This window comes from Typopeltis vanoorti, chromosome 4 (genome assembly GCF_054136105.1).
Source record: "Typopeltis vanoorti isolate ZY-2024b chromosome 4, IOZ_Tvanoo_1.0, whole genome shotgun sequence".
NCBI lineage: Eukaryota > Metazoa > Arthropoda > Arachnida > Uropygi > Thelyphonidae > Typopeltis > Typopeltis vanoorti.
In genome coordinates this window covers 74444712-74470651 of record NC_143552.1, presented here as the reverse complement: position 1 = coordinate 74470651, position 25940 = coordinate 74444712, and the positions used below count along the sequence as shown (strand labels likewise).

Below are 25940 nucleotides of genomic sequence, written 5' to 3'. Positions count from 1 at the left end.
GAAAGTATGTTCTTGTTTTCATTCACATATTGCACCATAGCAGTTTGTGCTTGCAATATCTTCGTGACTAAGCTACTTTTACATAGCGAGCATTTGACTTCGGGGTTTTCGTTGTATCCCATAATGCATAGTACGCTCCATTCTCAGGGTTTTGGATTTATTTTATGGTGAGAGACAATTTCCACGTTGGTTTCGTCAGTAAGAGAAGCGCAGTGAAGATACCGAGAAGTATTTCGAAAGCGGTGGTAATATTTCTTATATATATATATATATATATATATATATATATATATATGAAAACGGAAATTTGAATGGAAATTTCTGAATATAGAAAGCCGAAAATCTTCTGTGGTGGGACCGCAATATGCAAGCCCCACATTACCGAAACCAATGCAGCGTCGTCTCCAGTGGTGCGAAGGCGTTAAGGAGCGACGAATCACGCTACACCGTCCACCGAGCAGATGAACGCGTGTAGCGGATGCTGCTGAACGTCTCTTACTAGAGTGTGTAACCCCAACTATGAAAATCGGAGGTGCCCGTGTGATGATGTGATCCTGTTTTTGCCTCAGACTTCTGTTTGTTGTGCCAAAAACATTGAACTCCTAGAGGTATCTGAACATTCTGGACAATGCAATGCTTCCTACTTTGTGGCATTTCTACGGAACTGACCATTGCTCTTTTTGCAAAACAATGCACCGTGTCATAAGGCTGCTGTTGTAACCGCATGGTTTAGGAATTTTGTGGATTGTTGTGGGACACCCCACAGCATTCCAGGATCTCATTACAGGAAGGATGGTCAAAAATTCACATTGGTAGCTATCGCACGCTTGTGGAAAATACTCTCCGTAGGATTGCTGCAGTCATCGCAGCATAGGAGATCCTACATCTTATTAAGGTGGGCACCATCAGACACCATGTTTGTTCCTCACACTATGGTGTCCGATGACTTCTTTCCAAGCAGTATATATATATCAATGAACTATGAACAAGTTTAGGATAGCTTAAGAGAATATGAAATTTCACCACTGTATCATTAACATTTGGTTTAACTGAGTTACTGAGGCTAGCTACCTCTGTAGCTTAGTTGTTTAAAGAAAAAAAACAGTGTTGTAAATCGCTCATGCAGTGTAGTATCGAAAGAGACTAAGGGTTAGATAATCAAAAAAGAAATCCTCATCTAAAGATCAAAAATGAGATTCTTTTTATGCCACATTTCAGGTCCTTATTAAGCAATACGGTTGTCCTCCCAGAACGATGAAGTTCATCTCCTATCTAAAAGCAATCACACACATCCATACTTAGTGGAATTTGAGCTTAAGACCAGGTTAAAGAACTGAAGTGCCATCGACTCGGTTAATCAGGCCGTCAGTGACAATGAATAAAACGCTTCAAGAAATAAGATTTTGATATCTTAAACAAGAATAGAGAATCCTTAACGAAACAAAATTTAATTTCGTCGGCGAAATGAGATACCAATCAAAAATGAGAAGAACCGATGAACCCGGAATGTATCATTGTCATGGAGAAGCATGCGAATGTCTTATGAACGTTAACAATTTCCACTTTACACCAAATAGGGACTCATCAGACTACTCATTCTACAAAAAAACATTTTTCATGACCGAATCGGGTGATTTTTCAGCGATATTTGAGTGTCTCTATACCGAAGAGAAAAGAACTTACTTGAATACTGCAATAAGAACCACTGTGTTAGAATATCTGGATTTAAATCCTTATTTTTTTCCTTAGGAATATTAGTTTGAATCATTGCTACTCCATGCTTTGAGCAACATTTATTTGTTTGCATTATTATTATTGATTCATCTAAAAATGAATTCATCCATGCCAGCAAATACAGAAGAAATTGATGAACTAATGAGTTTCTTTTGAGCTAAAGCTATCATTGTGGAAGACTGTTTCATAAGTTAGAGAAGTGAGATTGGATCATAAACTGCTGGTTTTGATAACAGTATGGAGGATGTGAGTCTGTAAGATTTAAGGTGACAACTGGACTATCCCAGAAATCAGTCCTTGTTATTTCTTTACATTATCGACATTACGATATATTTATCAGGAGATATACATCTATTTGTTAATGATGCCAAGATAGACAATGTAGTCAGGAATGCAACGAATATGAAACACGTGTCCAATTAATTCGAATAGGCTGCAATTATGAGCAGGTGAAAGTGGTTATCGTTTCAATATTAAATATAAAGTTATGCACTTTAGTGTAATGAGTTATCCAACGGTGTATTATACTGACCTGGCTAGGGATCTTGATTAATATAATATTAATATAATATCGACCTTTAAGAATAAGGAAGTCATTTGACCGCTTTACAAGGATTTGATGCGAATTCATCTGGACTATTCTGCACAGAACAGGTCCCTTGGTTTCCGAGGTGATGCACATAGAGTGGAATGGGCGTAACGTAGAGAATTAAAGATGATATTGTGAATGTGAAATGTAGGAGTAGAAATGGAGAATCTATGGTCTGCAAACGCTCGCAAAAGGAGAAAGAATAGTGATATGATAGGGATCTCACTTTTGAAAGGGTCATGCAGGATAATAGTAAATGGACTTTTTTATTTTATGGGGGATGGATAGAGGACGAAAGTGAACCATAGAAGTTAAGAATGAATATGCAGTCAAACAGGAGAGGTGAAAGAGATTTTTCTCTCATAGAGTAGTGTGTGTGTGTGTGTGTGTGTGTGTGTGTGTGTGTGTGTGTGTGTGTGTGTGTGTGTGTGTGTGTGTGTGTGTGTGTGTGTGTGTGTGTGTGTGTGTGTGTGTGTGTGTGTGTGACTAGAATGGCTTGAGTGTGGTGTGAGTGATATGTGTTCTCCCTTGATGAATACCTGGAAGTCTCTTGTAAAAGCAACAACAAGAACAATAATGATAAGAATAAATCCTCAACACGCGATTCTTTTCTGAAAACATTATGCGGAATTCTTTTTTACCTTAGCTATATGTTGGAAATCGTTAGGTATTATCAGGTTCCCAAGCGAGTCTTCGCCGATAGTAGAACTCATGCCTAATGTTGATTTTGAAAAAATTCGGAACAAGGGTACAGCAGATGCTGCCATCTCGTGGTCTTAAATCCTAGTACTCGTACTATTGTTGCTTAAAATACGAAAACTTGTATACATTTTTTCATATTTTCACGGTTAAATTCTCGAAATTCCAGCGCAAAAATTAAAGCACTTGCCGCTCTAAAGATCAAATGATTCTATACACTGCAGAAAAAAACTAGAATAAACTTCATCACGGCAGCATCTAGAATCAAATCTACAATGGTCTTTTTTTCTGGCTTGCTTGCTTGTTGAACTACAATGTATGTCTTATTCAAACGCGTAGCCTTACCATACAGAGGGTGGCGCTTGTACTAAAATGTTTAATCACAAAAATTAAAGCAAGGAAATAAATGATTGTCTACATGATATGAAACTACGTTTCGAAATCACATTCATGTACCATAATATCATTCGTTTATCAACATTTGAAGGACGAGTAGTTTATGTTGTACGTACAGTAGACATGATTCACTAAACTTTTCAACTGAATGCGAGTTAGTCGGTCTCGTTCGGAACTGGCAGGTTTTTCTGGAACCTTGAGATTTTGTCTTCTCTTGAAATAGACACACTGGTCAAAATAATATACTCAATTCATAGACATCATACATAACCACATAGCTTCATCTCCTTTAATTCTAATCACAAACAAGATATTGAAAACAGAATTGTGACTTCTTTACAGGACCTTGAAAATACCCATATTTATTTATTTACCGTATGGGGAAAATACTAGAAATTATTGAGCAAAACTACATAAAAATGAACAGTTCAGTTAACTGTGGATGGAATTATCTGGGAGTAAATGCAAGTTTCTCAGGCTTCCAGGAAAGAAGCGTATGGGAAAGTCATCAGTGATATGATGCATAGCCTGTATTTACATTTTACAGTCACCAAGTAAAATGGTGAATGTGAAATTTCCCACAGCTATAATTAAGTCGGCACGGTGGTCTTATCCAGTCCTAAATCTGTTTAACTGACTAGAGAGGTGTCGAAGTACATTGAATCCTGGCGGTTTGATAGTTGGATCTGTGATCAGGTTCTTGTTTGTAGTTTGTTACAGAATCATCTCCGCTAGTTTTGGAGACAATCGTCTGGTAATTCCACAAGGCAAATGGGAGATCTAGAGGCAAGACGGTGCAGTGGAGGTGAAGAGATATCTTGACATATAGGAGGACACATGCTATTTTTCTTTATTTGATTTTCGTTATTTCTTTGATGATAGCGTCTTCACTTCTGAAGCATGGAGGAGTGATGTGTGAAAAAACAGATAACCATGGGACAGAAATAGATCGCAAGATACTACAGATATTTCTCATTCTTATTTTAAGCTATATGATCACGAGAGCTGTGTGCTGACTTCGGATTCAAACTGGCGAAAAATACTCTGCAACACTACTTTGTAAACTAGAGCTAGGACTGCTTTCCTAAGAGTATAATCATTGCAACCCCAATTTGGTTTTTTGAATTCAAATGAACCTTTATTGTCCTATTGGAAAGGAATTATTCTCGTAATGTTATTGTTTTGGTGGTAGATTATTTTAGATGCCATATATACAGTCAACGTTTTATCCATACGGTGTCAACTGCACTCTCTGCATTGCCTACAAACTTTTGAAAGGAATATCCTCTCTGGAATTGCTCCAAAAATAGAAGCCATCATACCCAGTTAACAGGCTGGGTTTAAGCCTGGCAGAAGCTGTTAGGTCTATGAAGGCGGTACCTGTTTTAAGAGCCTTTTGATATCCAGTTTCTGTATAGATTGTGAGAGCCAGGATCTGGCCGCAGCAGCTTCTTCCAGGCCTACACCCAGCAGTTCACTGGGTAATATGGCTTCTATTTTTGGAGCACTTCTAGAGAGGATATTCCTTTCAAAAGGTTTGTAGGGAGTGCAGAAAGTGCAGTTGATTTATTGGGTTTTGGAATGGGTATTATCCTTGATTCATGGAAACGTTTTGGGAGTCATTCGTCATTTATTATTGTGGTGAATAAATTAGATAGCCAGAATTTTGCTGTTGGACCAAGGTGTGTAAGAAAGTCTGGAAGAATAACAACGTCAGGAGCTTTACCTGTTTTAGTTAGTTTGAGTTTTGCATCAATCTCTTCTATAGTTACTGGATTGGAATTGCTATAGATGTAGGACATGATAAGAAACTTGTTTTATAAAGACGATGGATCTCTTTTTTGGTGTCTGTGGAAATTTTGAATTTAGCTTTTGTGCTAAGGTTTTTGCAATACTCTTAGGATTGACTTTTTCTTTAGTCCTCTGGAGTGTTGTTGCCTCCAACCGACGAATCAGTGACCAAGTCTTGCGACTTAATCTGGTAAAGGTTGAGGTTGTTAATGTTTTCTTGCCAAGGACCTTAAGAAGGCAGCAGCAGTAGCAGTAGCTAGACGATTCTGTTGTTCATCCTCTGCCATAAAGTACTACTTTCAGTTGAATAGCATGGTCTGTAAATTTGTCTGAACCTTCTCGGGATGTGTTTCTTGCCAGATGCCAACAGACATTTGGTTAATCTTTCATAGTTATCATCTGTTGGTGGAATTAAGGTGATATTGTTTTCAATGAATTCAAAACGTTTTGACTAGTCTGCTTTCCAAAGATGCCATGGAGGTATTGGGAAGCCATTTATTCGGGGGGTTGGGGTGATAAGTCCTATACTAATTAGGCAAGGTTTGTACTAGCTGTGAGAAAAAGGAGGTAGTACTTGATGGTTGAGGTGTGAAGGTGTTCCTTCTATATCTGTGGTGGTAAACAGAGGTCAGAGGTTATCTCTGATCTTCATCTTCCAGAATTAAAGATTCTGGGTTGCTTGCTGTCATAGAGAAGGTGGCGGTAGTTTACTAACATCTAGTTTGTCCATTGCATGGCTGGGTTGTCATAATTATTGTATCCCCATGGCGTAAAACGTGAGTTGAAATTTCCAAGGATGATACCAGGATGGACCGATTGAGGAAATGCAGAGCTAGACCAGTTAAGTAGAGGAAGCTTATATACATAGCAGATTGAGAAGTTATCCAGCCGGATACCACCAAAAATGACACTTTATTAATGGTTCAGAGATTTGGAGATTCTTTTCACTTTTGCTTTCGGGTAGGTATCTAGGTCATGTCTTTCATCAGGTTTATCAGCGAGAAGAATGTAGCCAGGATTGGTAATATTTCCTTGTGGTGTGTGATGAGTTTCTTGTAGGGCAATAATGACTACTTTTTGCCTGGTAAGAATATTATTTAATACCTCTGATTATTGATGTAGTGAATCCCTCGATATTGAACTGGAGAATAATTAGGCACTCCCGATGTTCTTGTTTGGTTGTGTTCGTTCCTTTTTAAGGATTGAAATTATTTGGAGACTGTACTGGACATTTCGAACATAGCCCTCTGCCTAAGCTATGGACGCAAACCTTGTTGCGACGTTCGTGCCGGTATGTCTACAAAAAATTTTAGACATACCGGCAAGAAACCGGCTCAGTTCTTGTAGTATTCAGGATAGCTGTTTGGATCCCGAAGGAGAGATATTTATTAGAAGTTGCTACTTCCTAGCAACTTCAAATAAACCGGGGAACGGTGCAGGCTACCATCAAACCGCGAAACAGAGACCATTCTGAGATGCCTGCACATCCACACGTTACCTGGTGGCGGTAACGTGCAGGCATCTACAGTCGCTGCGGTTTATCTTCTGGTGCCTCCTCAGGGACATGCTTATTTAATGGCGTCATAGTGCACCATATCACATTGTCGTCTTAGGGTTCTGTGGCGTTTTAGTTTGAGAGGCCTTGCACAAAGCCACCCCACCACCCCTGATAGCAGTTCTACTGTTGGTCCAGGACTGCTTATTCATCAGGTTATCCTGTTTATCTCGCAGATGTTTTCCATATCTAGACGGGGGGAGGGTGATCGACTATCCGCCACTTCTGGATCAGTTTCGGTTGCGGTCAGCTCCTCGACCAGAAATCTATCCGTAGAAAAGGCAAACAAAACGTCACTGAGAAAGTGACCAATGAGTCTGAAAAAGAGATGAAGGTCATCTGTTAAGCAGGTTATCCTCGTCTGGTTAGCATTTTAATTTAGTAAAACATTTCTAAGATTGGACCCATTTGGAATTTATATGGTATTGTTAAGAGTTGTTGGTGAGAAGTAGTGTTATACGCAAAAAAAGGACACAGAGGTAATTTGGAAGCTGAGAAAGGTGTGGATGTGTTTGCAGCAAATTCTAGACGGACTGACATAATGATTACCACTATGTCAGTCCAAGAAAAGAAACTCGAACCTTCCTGGAGATCATCGGCTTGGTTGGCCGAGTAGTTAGTGTATCCAGTCGCTAAGCAAAGGATGATGGTTCTAATCCGGCCTTGGATGTTTGCGAACGACTTTAGGTAGAAGATAAATTTCATCACCCGGAGATTGTTGGAGACCTGAAGTTTTTTGCAAAAAGTTCAATATTTTGTCTCTAGAGTGGAGTGTCTGTGTAAATAAATAAAAATACAAAACGTATATTAAATTAATACAAATAAAACAAAATATTTAGTTCACTTACGTTACGAATGTACTATAGGTTTACAAAAATCTTTCGTGAATGAGAGCAATAAGTGTATGTATTATTAAATGCAGATAGAAGTTAGTAAGATCTTTTCTACGATATATGAAAATGCTTTGCTTTTGTGGCACTGGACTTCATTGTATTGTTTTCACTCTGCTACACCATAATGTTTAAAACTCTACAACGAGTGACTTTGTAACAAGCACACGTGGGAATGTGTGTGATAAACGATCCTCTACAACTGCAAAGGGTGGAAAATAAACCGTAAATGCACTTGTCCTTTATTCCAGATCTGATTCCGAAAATATAAATACCACACGTTTCTCAAACTTTTTAATCGCTTCAATACAAAATTGCAATGAAAGCAATTACCTTTCATCAACACCGTTGAATCTAGGTCAAGCTTACCAATGAAATTCACTATGCTGCAGCTTACCTATTCATGGCCATTAGGCTTAGCAATCCTTACTTTTTATATAAGAGTGCGATTTATACGTGGTCTGCTTTTATTTTTCATGTAGCTGACAGATTCAAATAACAATGAACTTTATTGATTGGTTTTACTTTAAAAAATGCGCTGTTGTTTCAAAGACCTTTTTGCTTTTATGGCAAGTCGTCTTATTTCTCATTCATTTCTACACTCTCGATGTGCTTTTTCCTGGCTTCATTTGGAACCATTGCAAACGATTTGAACATTAGATCTTCATCCATTCAATCCAGAAAGAATGTAGCAAAGCTCTTTTACAACATGCGCTGTAGTCCATTAGAATTGTCCAATTGAAATGAAAATTATAATAATTACCAAATTCATAATTTAAATCAAACCACTGAAGAATTATTATTTCAGATAATTATTAGCGAGGTATTGTAACTGTTTACTCACGAGCAGATTCAAATTGAAATTGTTCGCAATTGAAATGTCGATTATTGATATTTTCCTATTTTTTCTGAAAACTGTCGTCACATCCCTGACAAACCTGCTACAGCTGATGACATTGCTCTGGCCACTAGACACACCAATTTTACTACAATGGAAGAAACACAAACAAACGGCCTTTCAGTCCTAGATTAATACTTCAGCAAATGAAGATTATGCTGACCTAGCAAAACAGAAGTTTCATGTTTCCATCTGAACAATAACCAGGCTAACAAAGAACTGATGGTCTACTTCAACCACAAATGGCTACGCTACAACAGATTCCCGGAATATCTGGGCGTCACTCTGGATACAACTCTGTCTTTTAAACTACACCTCTTTAACACAGCATCCATGGAGTGCCTCAGTAACAAATTTTTCATGTAGCTGACAGATTCAAATAACAATGAACTTTATTGATTGGTTTTACTTTAAAAAATGCGCTGTTGTTTCAAAGACCTTTTTGCTTTTATGGCAAGTCGTCTTATTTCTCATTCATTTCTACACTCTCGATGTGCTTTTTCCTGGCTTCATTTGGAACCATTGCAAACGATTTGAACATTAGATTTTCATCCATTCAATCCAGAAAGAATGTAGCAAAGCTCTTTTACAACATGCGCTGTAGTCCATTAGAATTGTCCAATTGAAATGAAAATTATAATAATTACCAAATTCATAATTTAAATCAAATCACTGAAGAATTATTATTTCAGATAATTATTAGCGAGGTATTGTAACTGTTTACTCACGAGCAGATTCAAATTGAAATTGTTCGCAATTGAAATGTCGATTATTGATATTTTCCTATTTTTTCTGAAAACTGTCGTCACATCCCTGACAAACCTGCTACAGCTGATGACATTGCTCTGGCCACTAGACACACCAATTTTACTACAATGGAAGAAACACAAACAAACGGCCTTTCAGTCCTAGATTAATACTTCAGCAAATGAAGATTATGCTGACCTAGCAAAACAGAAGTTTCATGTTTCCATCTGAACAATAACCAGGCTAACAAAGAACTGATGGTCTACTTCAACCACAAATGGCTACGCTACAACAGATTCCCGGAATATCTGGGCGTCACTCTGGATACAACTCTGTCTTTTAAACTACACCTCTTTAACACAGCATCCATGGAGTGCCTCAGTAACAACGCTTCTCTGCACTGCTTTGGCCTCGTTTACACTGCAGCTGATATTGCTCACCCGAATGGCTAAACAGCTCCCACGTGTATTTGCTTGATGCTCAGCTTAACTCCACTATGCGCCTTATTTCTGTAACTGTAAAATCAACCCCAATCTGCTGGCTTCCAGTGCTAAGCAACATCCCACCTCCACACATCCAACTCTTCTACATGAATACAGCAAAATCATGGAAATCCAAAATCTTCCAATCCATGAAGACATCCCACCCCTAGAAATAAACAGGCTAAAGTCAAGGCACCCTCCAATCTTAACAGCAAAAAATCTTGCAGAGACAAGCTTCAACATGAAAGAGAAGTGGAAAGAGTCCTGGTGTAACACTTCAACAGGGACCTTCCATGAATTAGTGAACCCAACATAGATACCTTCGGGTTTTGACCTACCTCGGAAAACTTGGTCTGCCCTTAACCGAATCCGCACGAAGACCACCTTTACAAATGGGGCATGATTGCCTCACCCAGGTGCGACTGTGGATCACCCCGTAAGACAATTAATCATATTACAGCAGAATGTGTCCAACGTGCATGCAGTGAAAACCTGTCAGATTTCATCCATGCTACACTAAGGGCAGTCGAGATAATCAACCTAGACGTTCAGTTGTAGCCTATTCTTGAGTGTCTCTTTTATGATTGTGTTATGTCTTCTTATTGTACATATGTCTATTAATATGTCCATATACAGTATATTAAGGATTAATGTAATGTAACTTTTCATGTGTGAGCCATACGCTAAATAAACTAATATAGGAGGAAAATAGCTTCTTAAGCACTTAAAAACTTAAAAATCTTTTAAATGAATACTCATATCCTCGTACAGATATCGGAATAATTCTCTAAATATATTTATAACTGAAAAAGGAGAATAATGTTGGATCTAATGTGCATTACAAATTTCTAATTTGTAATGCACATTAAATAAAGGATCTTCGCACCCTGGTATTCTAACTAAAGATCATTGTCGATGCCGACAAAGCCAAGAAGCTCCAATAAAACATTTCTTTAGCAAAATTACTACGAATAAAGTTTTGTGGAATGCGTTTAAGAGGATAAGTGTGTGTGGTGGGATTGCTTTCAAGAAATGGGATTTTTAATGATAAACAGAAAAGAGACAAAGGCAAAGTATTGTCAAATATTCACTTGAATCTCAAATCTCTTCAGTTTAATACTGCATGACGCTTTGGTTCTTGAGTAAGTATGAGAATCAGAGGCCCCTTCTTCTCCACGTTTTAATGAAGACAAGCGCAAGTGCCTATTTCACCACTTTGAGGAAAACCAGGAAATAATTAGCGCACTCAGACAATGGAAATTTAAATGACAGTATTTAGTTCCATTAGTTTAATAAGAAGACTCGGTGTGTTCTAGATGTTCTCTTAGCCCGGCATGGTGTGCGGGTATAAGCATGGATGTAGAGCAAGCAGCCATAGAGAAAGATAGCAAATGTGACCTTTTTCTTTTGTTTCTTTTTTTTATTCCCTTCTCCTGTTAAAGTAGTGATAATATTATATAAGAATGAGCATCCTGAAAAATTCAACCTAAAGAGCCTCATTGTAGGGCACGGAATAACCTAATTAACCGAGCTGACTGACCATAACCATTTAAAGAAGGGGGGGAAAGGTTCTTCATTTTTGCCTATTCACCCGAGAACAAAGAGTTCAGGGGGCAATGGGGTTGGTGATAGCAATATAACCATGGGTACTGTCAAACAAAAGAAAACCAATTAACAGAATCTTCATAAAAAGAGAGATTTCGTCAAAAATAACAACGTTAAGAGGCAGAGAATATCTGAGCTGTCCATACAACAGGAAAAAATAAGCAGAAATTCATATTGGAGACCTGCAGGTTTAAGATTGCTGGAACAGTTCTGAATATATTCAAGTGCCAAGTTCTGGAGGCGCAGGAAAGCACAAAGAAAATTAATTTTAAAAATTCTAAGACGTCGTGTCCTTGATTTTTTTTTCTTGTGTAGTAACAATAGGTAGGAAAATATGGTGATTTTTTAGTTTCGTGCTTGCATGAATGCATTTAAAACTGAGATGTGTTTTCGGTTGAAAGAACAATGGTTACAGCGGAAGCATTTCCTTCGTCATGAATTATACTTCGTTAATAATTTAAACTCTCGTCCATCTGGTAATAGTGAATTACTTATATTTCTCTTTATAAATGAAAAAAGTATATAATCCGAAATTCAAACAAACGGGAGACTTTTCAATATGCAGTGGAAATGAATAAGCTATCGTCTATAGATTAGCGTAAACGAAGATCTCTGGACCTAAATAATGCATAATTGCAAAGTTAATTGAGTATAATGATGTGGTAGTCTTTATACTTTTTGATGGGGGGGGGGTTACAATACTATTGATAATTTACGTCAACTCTGGTACCTTTAATGATTTATTTGAATTTTTGTTAGTTATTTTTTATAAGAAACAAGCCTTATAACCTCAAGGAACTAAGCAATATCGTTCCCAGCAAGATTTTACAAATATCCATGCCCACGTACGATTCAAACCCACAACCTATCGGTGTGTAATGCTTGTGAATTGCCTTCAGACAGCTTGCCCTTTTGGGCATTAAAAATTCGAGTTTTATGGAGAAAATCCCCAACAGCATTTGTATGAGAATTCCCGTTTTCTTACAAATCGTATTAAAAATATTTATTTTTTTTTGTTTCTTCCCAGGCTGGTTTTAAACCAAGATCTTTCCAACCTAAAGGCATCTTAGCTACGGAGGCTCGTTCTATGCGGTTAATGACTGGACATAAAATCAGTCATCCAGTTATAATGGGTTGAAAGAAAACTGTTAGAATAACATACTATGGTTTCCATAAATGAAGGAACAAAGAGAAAAATCGCAATAACTCAGGAGAGAAAGGAAAAACTTACGAAAGTCAGTTTCACATTACGCAAAAAAGTGACTATGATTCTGGTTATCATAGAGTTGCGTTGTCAGCGGTGCATCCAAATGAGCCACGACATAAAAGCGAGAGTTATGGAGTGGTTTTCCATTTCGTGTCTTGCTGCAAGACATCATTTGGCCGATGAATTTAGGAGAGGCATCGGAAGGCCACCCAAAGTCAGGCGGAGGTAGCCAGATGGTTGCATGCCAGTCGTTCAGTGGTTCACAGACTGAAGAACCAATTTTAAACAGTAACAAACAGCATTCCAGAAATACAAATGAAGGAAAGCTGGCTGCAACCTCAGTGGGTGACTGATATCTCCAATTATCTGCTGACCGGAATAGATGTGCTACCTGGAATCAGCCTCGATTTGATCTCGCGGGGGATACAGGAACATTGATATCTCCTTCCATGGTACAGAGAAGGCTTTACGAAGATAATCTATGCTAGCTAGGCGACGGTAGTCAGCGTGTCCCTATCTCCAAAAGAGAATGTTTTGAAATATGCCAGGTTCTACGTCAACTGGATCCAAGACCAATGGGGACAGGTTTGTTTACAGACGAGTCTCGATTTGCTCTAAAAAGCGATACCAGGCGTGCTCTGATCCGAAGAGAATCAAGGACACGTTATCATCCATCTAATGTCCGCGAAAGGGACAAACTTATGGGGGAGGAAGTGTGATAATTTGGGAACGCATCTCTTTGGGTGGACACTCTGACCTGTATGCGCTTCCCAGCGGAACCGTGAATGCTGCAACTTATAAAGACAAGCTCCTGGATTGTGTGTAATAAGATCCTTATGTTTGTCCGTATGTGGGCAATAGGATAGGGGAGACAATTTTTTTACAAGACGATAATTCGTTCTCATCTAGCGAAGCGCATCTTAAAGAAGATACTATCGTACGTGTGGACTGGCTGTATGGAAATGTCCGTATGGAAATGTTTTAGCATGACAGAAATTGATATGCTTGGATGTTCTGTGCAGGAGTTGGAGGAGAAAATAGATTTGGCTCTTTAAATTTTTAATTTGAATGAGGAGTGAGAGCGCACATGCGCAATAATTAAACTCAAGTTATTTTGAAAAAAGGGCTAAAGTGTAAGCTGTAATTGTAACTGGAGGTTTTTTTCCCCAATATATTCAAAATATCTCACAAAGTGTGTGAGATGTATTCAACATATTTCTCAGTGAAATATGTGAAATATGTATTCAACATATTTCACATTCTATTCCAAAATCCACGATAATACGTGGATTTTGGAATAGAATCAGCCATTCCATTCCAAAATGGCTATTTGGATAATTGTATCGGAGATGTTTGAAATGGGAGGGAAGAAAGAATGATTTAACTATGAAGAAAAGAGTGGGAATTACGAAGTTAATCTACCAAAGTAAAATAGCATAAACAACGACATCAGGCTAAAGGCTGGTATTGGATGATATAAGACACTTCTTAAGGGAGGAAACTTGCACGAAGGTATGGATTGAGTTAGAGATATATATCCGTGATGACAGATTATATTTGTGATGTACTTACTAGAAGGGTTGGTGAGAAAAAGATCATCTGTTTTGGGATAGTCGCAACTGTTATTTGATATTCTGGTGTGTAAATGAGTAATGTGTGTTAAGTGATTGCTCAGAGCAAATATTTCAGCGACTCTTGCAGCTGTATCCATGGAAATGAAAAAGGGGAAATCATTTGCTGGAGATATTCAGGCACGTTCCAAAGAAAGATAACCTCACTGTTTGGGTAAATGGACAGCAGACAATCAAGCTTCACGGACATGAGTTTGAAATCAAAGAAGAGAAAGTGATTTTGAAAGCTGTATGAATGGCGCACACATCAAATATGTGGAACGGAGTGGACCAGAAAATTTTGAGATACAAACCAGGCGAGTTTCTAGATGTCAAGAGAGTGGAATATCTGTTCCCATGAATGCGCATGTGCAAATTGATGTAGCAAAAAAGAATCACATAAAATGCAATTCGAATGTAAAATGTAAAATTAATCGTCAATTCAAGTTGAGTTTTAGCTGGGAAAAAAGGAGGTTGGATTTTGTAAATAGTATGTAAATAGTAGTAAAATCATTTGTGTGTGTGTGTGTGTGTGTGTGTGTGTGTGTGTGTGTGTGTGTGTGTGTGTGTGTGTGTGTGTGTGTGTGTGTGTGTGTGTGTGTGTGTGTGTGTGTGTGTGTGTGTGTGTGTGTGTGTGTGTGTGTGTGTGTTTATACGGTGTATGTTGGGGAATTGCGTATACCTGCAGTATCACAAAAATTGGTTGTGTTTTCACTTCATACATGCATGCATTTTGAGGTGATACTGCACGCATTCCCTACCTCTTTAAATGAGCACATGAAGCCTGTATAAAGAGCATTCAGTCCTCTGTCCATAATACGATCCTTATCATTTGCGTATCCTCTTTTGCATGAAGTCTCCAAAGTCCTTCATAATCAAGGTGGTTCGTGATAGAAGGTGATAGTCATTTTCTTCCACTAAACAGTGGCCTTTTATATATATATATAAATGCAGGTAACTTTCACAAATAATATTTTTAATATTTCTCACTACTCGAGTGAATCGGTTATCATCAGAGTAAAATTGCTGAGAGACATCATCTAAAACAGTATGGCAAGTGAAATAATAATAGCAAACCAGCAGTAATTTAATTTCAAATATTAAAGCGTAATCGATCTTCCAGTGATTCCATACAATCATTACTCTGTTAATTACAATTTAATCACATATTCTTGAATTAAAGATATTTAAAACATATACTGATGATGTGGAGAATGTAATATGTACAAAAATAATAATCTTCAAGCTAACTTTCCAATTCTGCATGATTAACAATTAAATGCATACGATTCTCAAAGAATAGTTTTCCAAAGGAACACGACGAAATTCTTTATAGAATTCCCTATTGAAAGTATAAGTATTTCATATGCATATTAATACAGAAATATATATATATTATTTCATTTTTCTTTCATTCTTCCAAAATTCTTTGATCGCCAATTTTTTCAACTTAACCTTTTAACATTTGTTTTCCTAAGACATAAAACACTATTTTGGGGTACAAATAGACGACATTCGCTTTCTGAACTTATGCGTTTTTATTCGGCACAAAATAGCAAACGTTGTTTATAAAATCTGTCAAACCGTTGCTGTTGCAAACTTCTAAAATGCGGACAGACTCAACAGCTAAGCTTTATCATCGCCCAGTGGTTTAAGAATTAAGTTAAAAAATATTTATATCATTATAACAATATAAATAATATCATAATATTAAGTACATTTCCTCTATTTACAATTAATTTAGAGAACCTCCATAGCTCAGTCAGTCTAGACGAAGCCCTTTGGTGGAAAAGACCGATTTCGATTCCCGTCAGTGTCTTGAGGAACCGTTATTTGGACTTTTTCGACTAAAGACGATTTGACCGGTTCATACGGAGGTAGGGTTTTTTTTTATTTTTTTCGCGTCTCTCAAAACAGGCAAACCGGTCCCGTGAACACATATGAATTCAATCATGAATACGTCCAAGACATATGCCGATCTCAAGCCCGGATAAAATCGGGGCGGTTGCGAAAAGCAATGGTGAACTACCCTGTAAAATTCTCATCAGGAACACTCTGTGAGCAATGCCTACAAAGTCACCTACCTTCGGAAACGACTGAAAGCGACGAAAAAAAAAACGAAATAACTACAACGATATATGTTATAGTTCAATACTCAATAGCAGTATGATCAATCAGAATTTCTGGTTGATCATACGGTGTTTCCACTTCGGTGTAAGAAACGGTTAATAATTCTGTTGAAAATACATAATACAATGGGGACAGTAGTATTAGTAATATTTTAGATTAATCGAAATGTACACTTTACGAGTGTGTGTGTGTGTGTGTGTGTGTGTGTGTGTGTGTGTGTGTGTGTGTGTGTGTGTGTGTGTGTGTGTGTGTGTGTGTGTGTGTGTGTGTGTGTGTGTGTGTGTGTGTGTCAGTCGATCGTATATCTAGTGGCTGGTAGAGTATTAACATAATTAAATAATAAGATCGCGGGTAAAAATCAAAATTCAATTAGTTGTGGAATGTCTTAAAAAAGAATGGTCTGGTACAAAATAAAACGTGCCTATTTGGCCTTAAATGCACACTACAATTGAATCACGTAGTTCACTAGTAGGACATTTGGCAGCAGTCTCAGCGTCTACGTGATTGATCTTGTGGCGTTGCAAGAAACTTGTCGGCTTTGTTTTACAGAAGTTCTTTTTGAGATTTAAGTGAAACGGACAACCCCACTCGAAGAGCAAAATCGTAAACAGCAAACATAATGCAGGTTCTGCCAGGATTTGTCATTTTGTTCCCGGTTTCTGGGAGGAAGTCAAAAAAAGTGAACGTCTCTCTGATTTTATGTGTGCGAAACCGAAGTTGACAATCTATGAGAAACACGTTCATTTCTGACAGTTCAAAATGCTCAGGATGATGATGCCTTCCAATAATGGAGTCGGACCAAAGTGATATTAACTCTCTCTCTCTCTCTCTTTCTCTATCTACCTTCTTCGGCTTTTTAGTAGTTCTTTTTTGCTTCTCGTTGAATAGGACAGAAAAGTGCTGCAATTTATTTATTAATTTTTGATCATGATTTTTATAAAGTTCTAATGTAGAATTTTGACGAAGTTTAAATTGTCGTTTAGTCTTTTATGGAGGGATTTTAGTGATTTTCCATGAGCATTTTAATGAGCATTTTTTTTCTTTGATTTTTAGATGAGGATTTTTATAAGCTCTCGATGAAGAATTTTAAAACTAAATGTTGTAAAAAAGTGTTTTAATGAAAACAAATGTTTATCAAAATCTAAGTTTTCATTAGTATCTGATTTATCTGTAAAAGAGATACGAATTTAATAAAACTTTTTTCTTCATTCAGCGTATATGCAAAATACTTGGTCACGTGCGTCACCATATGATCTAGATAGCTAATTAAGAATACTGGTGGTCAGTAATTATCAATGATGTTGATGACAATGGGAAACACAAAGAATCTTTTGGGGTAAAAGGCTTATTGTAGATACCCGTCTTCAATAAGGAGCCATGATTTGAAAACAGTAGAGCTGATTTCCATGGATTAAACACCGTTTAATCAGTGGAAAAATAATCCAAATTCTTGTCTACTGTAGTCCTAAGACTGTCAGGAACGAGACTGCCAGTCTGAGAAAGTTTGTACAGATAAACGGAACTTGCTGTTTGCAGCAATTGACCGAAGCATTTAATCAAGGCTGTTCCCGAACCCACATTTCACCGAACTTTGCGCACGGAATTTAAGAGGGTCGGTATTGATAGTCGCATGCCTATACGTAAAATAAAAGTTTCTAATTCGGTGGCCAGTATCTGTACATTTCAACATTAACAACAAATAATTTATTTAAACCTAAACTTCATGCAATGACAACAATACGATAAAGAAAGATTTTCAAGGCAAAAAATGTTTACTACCATTAATTTTGTAATGCCAGGTTCATTGCATAAACTTGTTTTATGGAGCGTTATGATATTAGATGGGCAGCATTGTCTTGGTCGATGATTACGGGCATTACTGATAACTTACGGCCACTGTTAATATATGGAATATTACGCAACAAAAATTGTCACCGGTTATCTGTATGTGCTATACACTGTATATCAGGTAGAGTCATCTTTTGGGGGTCACTCAGTCGGTAATGAATTCCCATCTGCCTTCATTGATCAAGAAGTGAAAGTCTACAGACTTACGTTAATCCATGCATAGCGATGTTTTATTTTCAGTGAAAGCACATAGCGACATTATAACTATAAATATATCTCAGGATATATATACGAGAAAAATGATCAATTTGTACCCTTTCCAAATTTTTGTTGCCACGCCTGAATTACTTCATCTCCAATGTGTGCCTTTTCATAACATTTCTTGCTAGGCTATATTTACTTCGGTTAAAATTAAATTCTAATTTCCCATTAAATTTCCGCACATGGCTTTACGAGCTCTTGCTGTCAGTCTTAAAGATGTGAAAAGTGAAAACAAGCTAATTTCCTTCCTTTTCTAACCCTACATTTAAAAGGGAAATGTTTAAGTAACGGGAGTGGCATACGAGCAATTTGAATCGCTTTCTTTTTCTTTGTACTTTCCGTGAGTAGAATATTAAATAAGAGTATCAGAAATGCCGAGAATGTCATTTATTGAGATTTAACGTAACATCTAAAATGTCCGGAGAACCACAAAGAAAAAAAATTGCAAGTTAATACTCCTATAATATAAGCTTTTTTTTTCTCTTTGTATATATTTTAAGTTAATGCATACGATCTTTAGTTTTACATTTCAGCGCCGTGTTTAGAAATAAGTAATTAATTTAGAAATTGCCATCAAATCTTCTGTTTTCTGAAAACGATTTCTGCAGTGTTACTTAAAGAAGCTAAAATATTACAAAAAATGAAATAAGAGAGTATGTATCAGACATCAGGAGCGGGTGCGAGTCCACTTCGAAGAATCAGCATCGATTTAAAAAATGGCTGCTCAAAAAGATGTCCCTTTCTTAAAGTGCTTGTTCTTTGAGAAATCCTTAGGCGATTTGTTATATTATATTATAACAAATCGCCTAAAATTATTTGTTATATTATACGGCGCAAGGAAAGCCAATCTTACATCCATCAACTCATTCAAGCTGGAAAAACCTAAATGTATTCACTATTTCTATGGCAAGATTCGAACTCTGGTCATCTCAACTAAGTGGAATGGTCTAAACCCATTATTAAATTATTTATTCTCTTCCATATCGTACCAATAAATCACTACCAGAAAGCCAGCCCATTTATGAAATGAGTTTGTTTCATAAGTCCTCATTAATGAGGACTTAGTTTTCTCTTTCCAGTTATTTAAAGCAAAGTTAGAAATAAATATGTTCTCATCTTGTCGATAAAGAACTACCAAAACTTCATTATAGTAATTTTCAATTTTTGAACAGTAATTCGGAACGAAAACCAAATTCCTCCAATTGTTTAAGTGACAGACATTAAGAATTTAGTGTCTGTCGTTTGCATGATTTAGCTTTGCGTGTACACGAACTATTAATACCTTATCTAAACTCTGAAGAGATGACGATTATAAAGTTGTTCTCCTACCAACCCCCCCCTCCCTTTCCACACCAACAATGTTATTTGGAAGGCCTTTTCTTAACGATATATTCTGTTTTCTTTATAATTTGTTGAAATCTAAATCGAAGTTGTCTTTGAAATCAATTTTCTTTTAACAAGATTGCCTACGAATAAAGTTGGATTGTTGTATTTCTAAATGGATAAATGACAAGCAGAGCAATGGATTTGATGAGAGGAGACCCATCACGGAATATTCACATTTAGAAGAAGAGGAGGCATAGCATTAGTTGATATAATTATGGACCTGGGAACAACACAGATTAAATGTGTGTTCCGGTGTATATTCATAAGTATAAAACTAAATGGAACTTCCAAAGCTTTTTTCTGTCTCTTGTTAAATTAGCAAAATGCAAAATTCTTTTTCTTTTTTTTTCCCCTCGAAATAAAGTCATTGAACGGTTAGATTAACCGAAGATTTTCTACGACGTTTTTCTTTTCTGATATTCGTAATAAATAATCCTATTGTGCTTTTGAATGAGATACTCAACGATATCGACCCAAAATAATGTTTTGTAAGCGAATAATAATATATTTTCTTCAAAAAATAAATTATTTCCATTTGGTTAGCTTTTTTTTTGTTTCTATCTTGAGAAATCAGAATTACGTTTTTATCCGTTTTTATGATTTTCTTATTACCTTTTGTTTTGTACATTTCGATAATGTTATTAGTAAAATAAGGAGCTACTAGCCTGAACAAAATTCGACTATAAATCTAAATATGATGATCAATTTACATAATACTGAGATTAGTTAAATATTTTCACAAAACAAGGTAAAATACGAATTAATTATATGTTCGATACCATATTATCTGTCTGCTTTGCAAGAAGTACTCGAGTTTTATAGAGGGGAATCCTCTAAAAGTGATCCTCTAAGAATTTTCTGAAAGGTATTCTTAGCAGAATTTGAGTCTTTGTCTTTCCGATTACGATTTAAAGGCAATTATTGACAATTTGTGGGATTTGTTCCGATTCGATAAAACTAATGTTATGAGGCAACTGTTTGTTATATCTGTTCAGTGCGTATGCTAAGCCTACGTGAGTTTTTCTAGTTGGTCTGTCTATCTTTTGAGAGAAAAAAAAATGCTACATTCCGGAAGGGAGAAAAAAACCCTGAAAGCTTCATATAAGACCAGTTAACTTACCTTCAACCGAAAAGCGCTCTTATAATAATTTTCGCATGCTAGAAGGGATTAGAACGAAACGTTTTCTACCAAATGAAGGTTAACCTAAAGGCATCGTCAATAGCGACAAGCGATAATGCAACTAATGTTGTCGATTCTAGCACACCTCCTGTGCACTGACAGTTGGTAGCAATTAGCGACGAATTCCCACTAGCTACTGCTGCGTGGAATATGCATGCAGCCTAGTAAACAGATGAAATCGCGAAAGACTTTAACAAAAATGATTATATGAAGTAATATTTTATAGATTAGTCATGATGTATAATTCCCAAGGCTATAAGTTTAAAAAAAATGTTACGGTGTAGTATTAATTCCCATTTTCCTTCCTGGTAAAGTAATACTCATTAATGTTAATTTTTTTTAATATACTTTGAGTTTCCAAGCTCCCATATCCATTACTAACTTTAGATTAATCAGGAGCTGATAAAAGTGAGTTCTTTCGTCACCGTGATCATGATTGAACTCATTAAAGTGTGGACTCAAAATGCTCTCATTAACCGTCCCCAGGCGTATGCCACTGGGTTAACATACAGCATCTCTCTCTCTCTCTCTCTCTCTCTCTTTTTCTCTCTCTCTCATATTGAAAGGGTAAAGCCTTCGTTCTTGTTCACTATTAGCTCTTCTGCATCCCTCATCATTGTCCAAGAGTGAATTGCAATGAGTTTTGGGGATAAAAGAAGTCCATTAATGAAAGAAAATAAGCAGGTACAGCTGCATTTGAATTCATAATTGCCCGGGTTTTATAACAAGGACGTTGTAATCACGCGACTTCACTCTCTACGTAAAGGTTCAAGAAGGAACTGGATATTTTGAAAATGGCATCGTTTTGCTAACGAATCACTCAATTATATCTGAGAAATAATAATTGCATTGATCGAATACGTTTCAATTTTGAATTTTTTTCGTTGCATCCTCTATGACAAATTACTTGGTAACAAATGGTGATTTTCACAGCCTATTTGTAACAACTTTTTATTTTCTTTTTAACGTAATAAACTTTCCTATTTTATATATTCTTAGTCATGTGTGTGTGTGTGTGCGTGTTTGTGCGTGCGAGCGCGCAGGCTTTCTACTACTGTAAATATCTTACTAAATATTAACGCTACAGTATCGGTGTATTAACAGCTGTCCATTGAAAAAACAGATTTATTTCTGCTCCTTGTGTTTAAGACCAGTTGGCTTGTTTTTCGTTGAAAATAACTTATAAAAATTCCTCGCTTCCCAATAATCCATGTAGAGCAGTGGTTCTGTATTCCTACTAACGCGATCCACTTTTCATTGTTGGTATACCTCAAGATCCGTCATATCATAATAAAAAAAAATCAGTTTAAATATGATACAAATGAAGCATAGTTTAATTTAAATTAAATTTACACATCATGATTGCATACAAATTGATGTGATAAACGTAAAGTGAAAAATGTAAATATATTATATTATAATTATATTATTTTCTACGGCCATTTGCCTGATTCTGGAAACCGTTGAAGAAAGTGTAATGGAGATTGTCATTCACATTCAGTCTATGTTTCAGTCTATGTAAGAATGAAAACAGAAAGATTACCAAAACAAACCTTAACGTACTAGCCATTAGGAAAAAGGAATCCAGGACGTCCTCTTAAATGATTCAACGATGACTTCTAAGGCCGGAACAGGCCATGCTAGGCTTAAATCCTTGATAAGCATGATGATGATAATTCAGTCTGTGTTTGTTTTTGATTTTAAAGACACTGGAAAATGCTACGTCATATTCGCAGAAGTATTTCATTTCAAATATATATATATATATATATATATATACAGATCGAGGATAATTATTTTTTATATGTGCACCCATGAAAATTTGTAATCCAGTAGTGTATCAGTATCAATTAAGGTAATTTATTATTAGTATTTTTATTATTTTTTACATACTCTAGCCATCGTTTTCTTATGAAACCATTTCTATTCTGTAGGACTTCACTCTGGATTTCTATTTCCGTCAAGCATGGACAGACGATCGACTTTCATTTAAATCTCAACCCGGGTTAAAAAGCTTAACGGTTGGCGCAGAAGTGGCTGATCTTATCTGGGTGCCAGATACGTTCTTTGCTAATGAAAAGACAGCTTATTTTCATCAAGCCACCACACCTAACACTTTCTTGAGGATTGGATCAGAAGGCGAAGTGTTCAGGAGCATGAGGTAATTTTCCTTTTCGCATATCAGCTCTGGGTACTTGTTGTGGGAAGAATTCAGTGAATTATGGCAAGAGGAATATTCGAGAAAATGTATTGGAAGGTTTAATTCCGAATTGGAATATATAGTTTGTTCAAATAGTGAGTATAGAATGTTTTTTATACAATAAACCAGTTTTGATTTTTTTTATTTCCTTGGTAATGATGGAAAGACAGAAGAATAAAAGTAAATAATGTAATTATCTTAAGCACTTGGTAAAATATACAGACTTTATAAGATTCCTTAGAAGAACGGTATAAATATGGGTACGTGCTATTTGTCATTATTAAAAGACGTAATGAATATTGTTGAGAGTCTTCCAAAATATTTCAAATAAATTAATAGCCACCATTTATTTATCTTATCCATATACCGGCAAAAATACGATCCATTGTACTTTAATATCGCTTTTCGTGTATGTTAATTACACTTTCATATATATTACGTTTGTTTTCTGTGTTATAACTGCTGTATTCCTACAGATCACACAGTAAAATTGGATTACAATCGTACCGTATATTGGATGTAAACTGCTATACGCAACTATGCATTTTTCAAACAATCATACTCTTGCTCTTAATATCGGAAGATAAATACTCCTTGACAATTATTCCCACTGATAAAATCAGCTAAAGATAAAAATATGTAATAAATAAATTGCTTAGCTCTCGTAGTATTGTCGCAAATTTGTATTACAACAAAAACAACTTCTCTACAACACTATTATCGATTTTATTATCCCTTCAACACAACTACTAATAATTTATATTGCAAATAACAGCTTTTCGATCGATAACTGTGCTAACGTTTCAAAAAATTAAACTGGGAACAAGTACTAGGTTTTAAATGGAGAAAATTATAACTAGGTTTGTATACTGAAAATCCTTTATTCCATGTTAATAAAGTCACCTGAATAAGAGATGTGGCGTTTCATTCAACCAAGATTTCAATTCCCAATACACAAGTCCAATTATATTCCGGTTACTTCAAAATTGAACAGAAACACAACCATAAGATACCTTAAAATATCTAAAAAAAAAAAAAAAAAAACGTTACTCCAATATCCTGAGGATTCTACAGGCAATTTGTTTGTGAATATGTTTTAGAACTGTCACCTCTGAAATAAACGATGAGGTTTTTATTTCTTTTGATAATTGCTATTTCTAAGATGATGAAAAATATCTACGACTTTTCTAGAAATGCACGTCTATATCTCCTTCACTAATAAGTAGTTTAAACTACTTATATATAGAATTAATATTCATAGTGATAATTTCAGAAGTTGTTTTTTTTTTAGTTTAATGCAAAATAAAGTACAATAAGTACAATAAGCTTACAACAAACTTATAAAACGTTAATCAATTTATTCTTTGAATGAAAAGAAACAACTCGTGATTGCTAAACACGAATCAAGTCTCTCGGCTGTGCATGGAATTTTATATCACCTGAGGTGATTAGCTTTCAGTCTGTATGTGATTTGCAAAATAATACAAAATGATTCGCTGAAATAAGAAATGACTGCAAGGAATTTTTCTTTTCCTAAATCAAACATATTGGAAAAGGATCTCTTCCATTGTTAGTCTGTATATTCTCGTGGTAAAATCTCTAGCGTAGAAAACGTTTATGGTTCTATTCAAACACTTATTTAAACCTAGTGTTAGTTCCATTGTTGCAGAAGAACCTTCCTGATACAAGAATACAATAGCTAGTAAATAAATCTGCCATTATAATATAGCACTCTTATGGAGATGAACTAACTGAAATTTTAATAAGAATAAAGTCTTATTGTTAATAATTTTATTTCCATTTATTAGCAAATAAATTTCTCATTCAATTTTCATTTAATAAATAAAATACGGAACTTTCAGACGTTAAGTGAACTGTTTAAACTTAATCAGACAAGTCGGCGGGAGGGGAGGGGAGGGGGGAATGGTAGAAACACTGGTAATTATATTGATGTATTTGCGAGCAAAATAATCATTTTCTTTCTTTCTTTTTTATTTTTTTGTTCGATAAGTGTACTGATTTTTGAGAACGTCTAACGTCAGTTTCATAGTGTCAGTATCATTTCTGAAATTATTCTATTGCTGTTTGTATTGTTATAAAATTGTCTGCTCTACCAATCACCCATCTACGATTATGACGTCGCAGTTATAGACAAAGACACGAAATGGTAAAACAAACACTTTATACCGATCAGATAATTAATTTTTGTTAAATAGCAAAAGAAATTTTGGAAAAAAAATCAGAGGTAACTTAAAGACAATTTTGCTCAATATGATAAGTTAAACTTGAGTGACTAAGCTCCTTATTAAGTAGATGGGATTTCTGTATATGCTTTCAGAAATATAGGGAGGGGCGTTAAAAAGTCTCGAGAATGTGCAATAAATCAGAAGTGTATTTATTACTACTTATTTATCCTAATTGGCATATAAGGCAGAAATCTGTTTCTTCCAGATTCCTCTATTATCCGTAGTAAGTACAGCTTATTGCGGATAATATTTAATCTTCTTTGAATGAGGTTACGTTTCCTGCATATGCACCAATGAATTCAATAAAAGAACTCCTTTAGTAGAATTCCCTACTAAAAACACTTTGGGAAACGTTTCCAGTGTTGAAAGAAGGAACGAAAAGGCTGGGATTAATGGGGACTTTTCAAGTGGGTTAGGATTTTGGCAGAATCATATCTGTCGTACTTGAAATATTCCATTCATTGTCAAAACAGTAATTTTTTTCCC

At 35.9% G+C, this 25940-nt stretch overlaps 1 protein-coding gene across 1 annotated transcript in view; it reads left to right on the top strand.

Moving 5' to 3' along the window:
• LOC150107419 (gamma-aminobutyric acid receptor subunit beta-like) overlaps positions 1-25940 on the top strand; it is a 415258-nt gene that overhangs the window by 50989 nt on the left and 338329 nt on the right. Inside the window, exon 4 of the mRNA XM_090391284.1 lies at positions 22943-23169. Within this exon, the coding sequence (XP_090247410.1) occupies positions 22943-23169 (227 nt within the window). The remainder of the gene's footprint in view (positions 1-22942; positions 23170-25940) is intronic.